Source organism: Paramisgurnus dabryanus, chromosome 19, assembly GCF_030506205.2.
Source record: "Paramisgurnus dabryanus chromosome 19, PD_genome_1.1, whole genome shotgun sequence".
NCBI classification, from domain to species: Eukaryota; Metazoa; Chordata; class Actinopteri; order Cypriniformes; family Cobitidae; genus Paramisgurnus; species Paramisgurnus dabryanus.
In genome coordinates, this window is record NC_133355.1 from 2,257,454 (window position 1) to 2,266,281 (window position 8,828).

An 8,828-nucleotide genomic window follows, 5' to 3' on the forward strand; every position below is an offset into this window, starting at 1 on the left:
GACCAAATGCTAGGGGTGATTGGGAAAGTCCATGTATTGGGAATATAATTTCTACAGTCTCAGCAAGCAATTTTGCCTTTAAAATATGACTAATAGCCGTCCAAACACAGCCCAGACGTGTAGGCTAAAATTTAGACTTTCAGTGAAAATTTAAAAGACGTCTGAAAATAAATCAATAAATGAAAGCAAACTGCTTGTAATCAATGTTGACTTTGCTTACATGATGTAATATCATATAATTATTTTGGCATACACAAATTATAACCACATAACCAAAGTTTATTTTGGTAAGTCTTAGCTGGACTATATTGAGTCTCTAGTTAACCTAGTCCAGGGGTGGCCAAACTCAATCCTGGAGGTCCTGTGTAGGTGTGTTTGATTAGGGTTTTAGCTAAACTATGCAGGACACCGGCCCTCCAGGACCGAGTTTGGGAACCCCTGACCTAGATGGTGAAACTACAGCTGTATAAAGACATCACAATAATCACAATACAACAATGATTTACATTTCTTTGATGTGGTAACCTGACAACAAGCTCTGTCCTTACCATCCTAATGCTAGGTATTAATAACTATCTACACCTGACCTAAAATCCAGTGCTGTCACTGTGTCTTGAAATAGCATGACTTGTAATATAAGTGAGCCATATGATGTTTTTTATCAAAGGGATTCAAATTGTTTGAATATATGATCTGTGGTGTATTTTGATCTTAAATTTCACATTCTGTGTACACCTGAGACAGGTGATAAAGAGGCATAATTGGACACCAATACAAGACACATGTATCTGTAAATAAATGCTTTCAATTTGACACAATTTTAATAGACAATACAAACATTAATAGGAATACAAAAATAACGAAATAGTAAATAATATAATAAATAATAAATAAAAAAGAATAAATAATTAGCCACTGTATGTTACATTTATACATTTGGCAGAAACTATCATCCAAAGTGCTCAGTATGTTTTTCTAGCAGTCTGGATGATTCTTGACAAAATCTAAATAGGAGAAACAAGAACAAGAACACTCAATCTTACTACTCTACATAAATCTAACTACACAAAGACATAAAGCACGTCTCTCTTACAAATGTAGTTTCCTAATCTGTCTGTTACCTCACACTGTGTATCTGATGGACTGAATCCATTTCACTGCCTTTCTTTCTAGTCCATCTTAAACCAGTCATGATCTAAGATCTCCTGGATCGTCGGCCGTTTAGCTGGATTCATGTCTAAGCACCGTTTAATCAGATCACAGAGTTCTGTACAAGTTTTAGGAGAGAGCTTGTTAGTCATGACACACAAATGACAATAACCCAAAGAGCTGTCATATGATGATAATATTGTCCATCCATCCATGTTTAGTGACCGATGTCTTTCACGGATACTGTGCATCTGATCAGAGATGTTCTGCCTCCGTTTGTGCTTTTCACTCACCCTTTGAAAAATATTTCTTGTTAAGCTGAAGCTTGTGAGATTTTGTCGCCTTTTTCTTCAGATAAGGGTAACGTTTATGCACCATGCAGTACAGCAACACTCCTAATGCCCAGACGTTTGTTTGCATGGCGTGGTACTTGGACTTGGCGTGCGCCTCGGGTGGGGTGCAATGCACAGCTCCTGTAGGCAAAAGTTATTTAGTAAAAGGGTCACATGATCAATAAGTCACTAACAGCAGAAAAACTCCAGCTCACCTTTAAAGCCTTTTGAATCATAGCCGTCGTCCGTAAGTAGATTTCCAAGGCCGAAGTCGATCAAGGTCAGCTTCATGTTCACTTGGTCCAACAAGAAGTTTCCTAGATGGACGTCAGAATGGAAAACGCCATGATCCAGACAGTGTTGCACTGCTTGGACAGCCTGGTACATCAGTGGTCGTGCTGTTGATTCACTCAGTGGTGTACGGCGCGAGTTCAAAAACTCCCAGAGTGTCTGACTGGGTTGAGGATACTCCAACACGAGTGCGATCATGTTGGGATCCTCGTACCAGTCATACATTTCGATGACAAAGGGGCTGTGGCATTCTTGCATTTTAAGAGTTAACCCCACTTCTGTAAGGAGCGGTTCGGTGTATCCAGGCTGGAGAAAATGAACAAATGACAGTTAGTTAGCAGAAGCTCTTGCTTTAGTATTTGTAAATATGATGATCTTTCTGGTTTAATAGTTTATTGGTGCGTATATTTATATTTAGTTAGGACAACTTACGATAAAAAGATATTTGTCGTCTTTATTTCGCTCCATTCGTTTGATGGCGACCTGCAAAGAGCAAAAAACACCGAGTTTATTTCTCCTCCTGACACTGCACAAAACTTTAAGGTTTGAGGATCTACAATCTTTAAATGTTGTTTTGATCAAGCGATTGTGTGTTGTTCTTGTGTGCATTACCTCTTTGCCATCAGACCTACGCGTCCCTTTGTACACCTTGCCAAAGCTGCCCTCGCCAAGGACATTACACAAAGAAAACTCATATTTAGACAGCAAAGATTCTGAAAAAAACACAAAAATAAAAACATTGAAGTGGTTAGGTTATGTTCACATAGCCGAAAAGGGATTAAATATACAATATGTAGATAAAAAGCAATGACAGACGAATAATTAAAAAAGGAAAACTACATCCTTGTTTTGCTCGTCTACGATAAGATTTGCTATCAGAGAAAATGGTCAATTGTGTTTTCTTACACCACTGACAGATAGCTTTTGTAGGAAATAGACATATTTCTTACGAACATAAGATATATAATTTATATAATGCTGACATTATATTCACCTCTAATAGTGGCTTTCTTTGGGCCAGACACCAGCTCGGCAACGGCCGGATTGATATCTTTTTCGAAAGAAGCCGGATTAACGTCAACCTTCAGCCCAGGTTTTCCCTCTTTTGGTCTTTGCTTTTTGGCGACTTTTGGTCCAGGTTGTCCGGCATCTTTCGGGCCGGGTTTTCCGGCATCTTTCAGCCCGGGTTTTCCGACATCTTTCGGCCCGGGTTTTCCAGCTTCTTTCAGACTGGGCTTTTCGGCATTTTTTGCCCTGAAAGTTCTGGAATCTTGATTCCTTGCCCAGAAGTGGGCTGGAATAGCACTTGATTGCAGCTCGGCACTGGCTGCAACTGTGCGGCTGTGAGCCATAAACTCACGAATGGCCGGATCCGCTTGGTCCATGGCAACAGGATTAGCTAGATCGGCGTTGAGCTGTTGCGTTCCATCAACAGGCTTCAAAGTTTTTTTCCGGAAGTTGTCAAAAAATTGGCCCTTTGAGGCCTTCTTTTTATTTTTCTTCGGACCAACGTGTGTCTTTGACTGAGTTGCAAGATCATCAACTTCCCTAACATCAGGGATAGTTGGACCCGCTTTAAGCTGTGGGTTCGGCATCGCTTCCACTTTGCCCTTCCGGAAATAGTCAAAGAACCCCTTTCGTTTGTCCGGTCTGATTGATTCCGGTCTGGCCAGATCAGCTTCATCCTTTAGATTAGGATTAGCTGAATCGGCATTAACCTGTGGAGAAGACCAGAGATAAGTTTAAGTAAAAGTACAAGCAAGTATAGGATCAATATTGCATTTGTGTATATAAGAGAGAAAGGGGGATAGAGAACAAATGATCGATGGGTTGGAATAAACTACACATTTCATAATGCATTAAAATATAGTAAAGATCCAGTGTAACAAAGTAAAAGACCTGAAATGTACTTTAGTAACCATCCTTTAATTTACTCCTAAAAATATCTCTTTTCTAAAATGTGACTTAAGTAAATGTAATGATGTAACTCACCTTTGAAGGAATCAATGTTTCCACTTTATTATTTTGAAGAAACGGGCACCTTGCAGTGCCAAACGTCTTCTTCAAAAATTTGCGGAGTTTGGATTTTTTGGGTTTGTCTTAACAGAAAAAAACAAAACATTATATGATAAACTATTAGAAAATTCATTACGACAAAGAACCGTGGTCAGTGATAATGCTTAATAAACACATTTGAAAAACTGTGGAGGTCAGTGTGAGATCTACAAGAGCACAGATTTGGTTTACACATGATGCCATGGGACAAACATAAAAACTTTTTAAAAAGTTTTAGTTTCCATCGTACCTTTTGCGCATTGCGCCTCATCATACACATCATCATTCATCATACATTCTCCTCCAACTTGCAAATTTGAACTACCGGCGCCCCCGAATTCTGACAATAATCCGATGTGAGGGATGATGTCAGAGCTCAGCACGGCATTCGGTAGACCAAAATGCACAAATCCATCATCATCATCATAGTCATCATCACTGAACTCAGTGATGACCAACTCCTCCTCTCCTCCTGCAATTACAATTCAATAAATAATGTTGTAGAATTAAAACGATTAAAAGATTTAACCAAATTAATATATTTTAACTAAAACTGGTCACTTTTTAAATCAATGTTTATTAAAGTATATAAAACAAACATTATATGTGCACTGTAAAAATGTCTGTAGAAATGACAGTATCACCGCAGACATTAAGTAACAGTAAACTATAAACTATAAAATAATGATATATAGCATAGATTTGATTTATTTTAAATTTAAAATACTCACATTACTTGTAGATTTGTTAACTTTGATAGTAATACCCATACGGCAATTAATTTATTGTAAAATATACAACAAACATTGATATTAAATATATACTTCAAAAACATACTTTATAAAATGAGCTTGTATTTAGCAATATATATGTTAAAACCAGAGCTTGGCATAGATTAATCTAGATTAATCTCATACAAAATAAAAGTAATTTTTTGCATAATATATGAGTTTGTGCTGTGTATAATTAGTATGTATATATAAATACACACACATTCATGTATCTATTTAAAAAACATTTACATGTTTATATATATTTATTTACATTTTTAGATATTCTAAATTATATATAAATTAAAAAAGGATATTTAAGAAATATTAAATATTATTAATATATATATATATATATATATATATATATATATATATATATATATATATATATATATATATATATATATATATATATATATATATATATATATATATATATATGTTTGTGTTTAAGTATACATACTATTTACACACATCAAAAACTCATATATTATGCAAAAAATTACTTTTATTTTGTATGAGATAAATCTTGATTAATCCATGCCCAGCCCTAGTTAAAACAAGACCTCATATTTCTATCTTAAATCCTTATTTTATTCATATTAGTTTATTTCTTAAACGGATGCAGGGCTGATGCCAAAATGGGTAAGAAAGCTGCCTGTATTGCCAAGAGAAAAAATGTAACACGAGCTCCCCCTGGTGTCTATCTGTAGACGTGCATTTACATATATACGTAAACTGTATGGATGTTGTTGAACTTTTAGCATCTTACCTGCTTTGCATTTCGCCTTAGCAAATGCAAGCGAAACATCCACCTCCTTCTCCTCCTCCACCTCACTTCCTCCACACGGATTTAAGCCACCGGCAGCGCGCCTGGTTTTCGACCGTAGTCCGGTGTCAGGGACAAAGTCGAAAACCGGCACAGCATTCGGAAGGCAAAAATCCGTGTTTTCGACATCTGCTCGTCTTGTGTCCTTAACGGACGATGTTAAAGGACGAAACATGATGTCTAAGAATAACTGAAGACTTAACTGTGCTTAGATTCGGTTTACAGAGGGTTGAAATCTAAGTAAACTGTCTGTCCGTACACAGTGCGTCAATCAGCTTAAAGTTGCGAACTTTTGGAAAGTCTGCAAAATTCACTTGGTAATCTGTACAGTAGCGTTCAGATCAGTCAAATGATACCGGGCTCTGTTTGCTGAGGCTTTTATAGGCACCGAGTGTGATGTCATAATGCTTCCATGACAACGACGCGTTCTATGAAAACAAAGCGTTCTATGTGTGTGCGCGCGCTGTGTGTGTGTGTGTGTGTGTGTGTGTGTGTGTGTGTGTGTGTGTGTGTGTGTGTGTGTGTGTGTGTGTGTGTTTATGTATTTATTTATTTAATGTAGATTCTTTCAATCCCTGCCACTACTTATTATAATAAAAATGACTTTGTTTTGAGTGTTGAGTGTTTTTCCAAAGCTTTTGCTAAAATGAGAGGTTGGAATGTTAAGAAGCTGCTTAAAATCTTTTGATATTAAATGATTTATTGTGATATTGCACTTAATTATTTTATTTTATTTTTTCTCAATATTAAAGTACATTTAATTTATGATTCCAGATTTGTATTTATTTATTCTCTTTTCATATAATATGTTGGCCTCTTATGAATATGTATGTCTCTTCATGTAAAATAAATACCTTTCCATTGTTGTATGTAAATTTTTATACTCAATAAAAATAAATCCTGAGACTCTGAATGTGATCTGTTCATATTGAGGATATTTAGTTTTAACATTCATGATATCTATCTATCTATCTATCTATCTATCTATCTATCTATCTATCTATCTATCTATCTATCTATCTATCTATCTATCTATCTTTTAGTTGAACAAATCCTGTAAACTACTTATTAACTCAATAAATGTGAGCTTCCAGATTTCAGGGTTTATCTGACAGTTATTTGAATAAATCCTGTAAACTGCTTTATAATTTAAAAAATGTGAGCTTTGGGTTTCAGTTTTTAGGGTTTATTTAAAGTCGCAATGAAATTGAAATGAAAAACTATATATGTATTTTTAATAGTGTGGTATTATTAACAAATGACTTATCTGTGAGCTTCATTATTTGTTAAAAATTCGTGTGTGCTCATAATCTTTAATCAAAAATGCAAATCTCCTCCCCTCCTTAAAACGATCTCTCTTCACTTCCGGTCAAAAGTATGGCAGGTGGGCGGGGTCCGGGAGAAGATCGCAGTGATTAGCAATTAGCAACACGACCCAACTTCAAACGATCCAATCAGATCTCGATGGACAAATTCAAATCCAGCCCTGCCTTATTTCATCTCAAAAGCCGTTTCATTCGGATATACGTCACCACGGGGAAAATAAGGCAATCGCTACTTCCGTTTCATGGCGACTTTAACTGTGTTTCTCAAACATTCCCGTCCCCTGGCTTACTTTCTGTAAGAACCATTTGTTGTAAAGTTCCTTATTGTCCACTAGATGGCGCTGTGTGACTGAATATTAATTGAGGAGCCTCAGAGTAAAGATTGACAGGTGCGGTTGTAATAGGAAAAAACTTTCTCGTTGTGTAACTTGGTCTTAAAAAGTAAAACACGTATATTAAAAAATAAATAAAACACGTTAAATAATATACATATATTTATATAACAACTCGGTGGGCCTGTTCGTCACAGTGGGCGTGGCCATGTCTGTCAGGCCCATCTGCACGGGTTAAAAAATAGGGCTGGTTTTTGATACAAATGTTTACTATTTTAACTACCCACATGTTGTTTAATTAATTTAAATGAAAACAAAATGTATTAGTATTATATATAATATTGACGTGTCAATAATATGATTCAGTTTAGCCAACCGGGTTCAGGGATTCCTGCCCAATCAGATTTCACGCCTTGTCAGCGGGCTCCTAATTAAAGGGATAGTTCACCCCAAAATGATTGTATAAAACTGTATGTATTTTCTATTAAACCTGTATGAATTTCTTTTTTTTTCTGATGAACACAAAATAATATATTTTGATAAATAATGGTAAGCACACAGCTGATAGTAACCATTGACTTCCATAGTAGGAAAAACAAATACAATGGAATTCAATGGGTACCATCAACCGTGTGCTTACCATCATTTATTAAATATCTTCTTCATCATCACAATACTTCCATCATATTTGTTTTCTTTAATATTGGCTGAGTAAGGTCATGTCAAAGATTGAAATCAATGAGTCAAATTAAACTTTCATGCTCCAAATTTCTTCATCATTATCATTCATTTTCATTTTTCTATAAACCCAAGGCAATATTAATCCTTTTGACAAACTGGTGTTAGCATTTAGGTCTTATGAACACTATAGGTTGGCTGTAAGGATGTGAGATGTTGAACAGGTGGTAAGAAAATTAAGCAGGAATCACAGAGAAACCAGATGGATGAACGCCACTGAAAACTCTCCTGCGATTTGTACAGCGAGGCAGCGTAAACCAGGAAGAATAACAAATTACTTAAAATCAGTCAAAATCCAGCTACCGCTTAAATAAACGTCCACTGGGGTTATCATCACTTTACTGTGGTCCATAAAAGAAACTCTCAGCTTGTAAGATATCAGATTATCTTTGATATCATGTCGTATGATTCCCTCCTCCAAGGAAGAGGTCAAATTTTACATCTTTAAACCACGGAAATGAGAAAAGAGGGCAATTTGGGTTCAAACCATAGTTCAGACTGAGTATATTAGCGTCTGTTTAAAGCTATGTCTGAGGTCGCTGCCATATTCGATGAATGAAGTGATTGAAAACTGCCAGCAAAGGAGACCGTCCCATGAGATGTGACCCACTTTGAGTCTTTGACATGAGCTGGAATGAGTTTATTTCAAGATTTTTGGAGAGATAAGCATATTTAGACATAACTACACTGGTACCCTGATGTGTGGTGGTGCAGAGGTTAAAGATTTGGGGTTCAATCCTCCGGCTGTGGCAAACCACCGACCCAGTTGCTGAGTTTCTAAATACAGTTAAGATGACTTTAAGGGTTCATTTAATGCACTTTTATAATCATTTTATTTATTTTCCCTCGAGTACATTTATAGTTATATTTTTGTATGCCAAACCAGTTGTAATTCAGTTTCCTCCCTTTTCAGCCTCTCTTTGACCCTTTAAACAGGCCACACTTTTAGGATTTTTATAGGCTACTGTACCCAATGCATAGATGCTATACACTGCATGATATTA

General features: G+C 36.1%; 2 protein-coding genes across 2 annotated transcripts; both read right to left on the reverse strand.

Moving 5' to 3' along the window:
- Positions 1-960: 960 nt before the first annotated feature.
- On the reverse strand, positions 961-2,358 carry LOC135773315 (serine/threonine-protein kinase pim-3-like). Its single transcript, XM_073812699.1, has 4 exons — positions 1,697-2,358; positions 1,443-1,622; positions 1,122-1,267; positions 961-1,004 (listed from the first exon to the last, which is right to left on the reverse strand). The coding sequence occupies exons 1-3, from the start codon at positions 2,028-2,030 to the stop codon at positions 1,170-1,172; spliced, it is 612 nt and encodes a 203-aa protein (XP_073668800.1). The 5' UTR covers positions 2,031-2,358; the 3' UTR covers positions 961-1,004; positions 1,122-1,169.
- Positions 2,359-2,380: 22 nt separating this feature from the next.
- LOC141281059 (uncharacterized) lies at positions 2,381-4,588 on the reverse strand. The gene is made up of 2 exons (XM_073812698.1): positions 3,765-4,588; positions 2,381-3,490 (listed from the first exon to the last, which is right to left on the reverse strand). Exon 2 carries the CDS (start codon positions 3,365-3,367, stop codon positions 2,741-2,743), a length of 627 nt encoding a protein of 208 aa, XP_073668799.1. The 5' UTR covers positions 3,368-3,490; positions 3,765-4,588; the 3' UTR covers positions 2,381-2,740.
- Positions 4,589-8,828: the final 4,240 nt, after the last annotated feature.

Bases quoted from the DNA above. Each gene is read 5' to 3' on its own strand.
- LOC135773315 (XM_073812699.1), bottom strand. From the start codon at position 2,030: ATGCAAGAATGCCACAGCCCCTTTGTCATCGAAATGTATGACTGGTAC. The intron at 1,623-1,696 runs GTGAGCTGGAGT...TTTTGCCTACAG, and splicing joins TGATTCAAAAGGCTTTAAAG to GAGCTGTGCATTGCACCCCA. The intron at 1,268-1,442 runs GTGAGTGAAAAG...AAACTTGTACAG, and splicing joins CAAGAAATATTTTTCAAAGG to AACTCTGTGATCTGATTAAA.
- LOC141281059 (XM_073812698.1), bottom strand. From the start codon at position 3,367: ATGCCGAACCCACAGCTTAAAGCGGGTCCAACTATCCCTGATGTTAGG.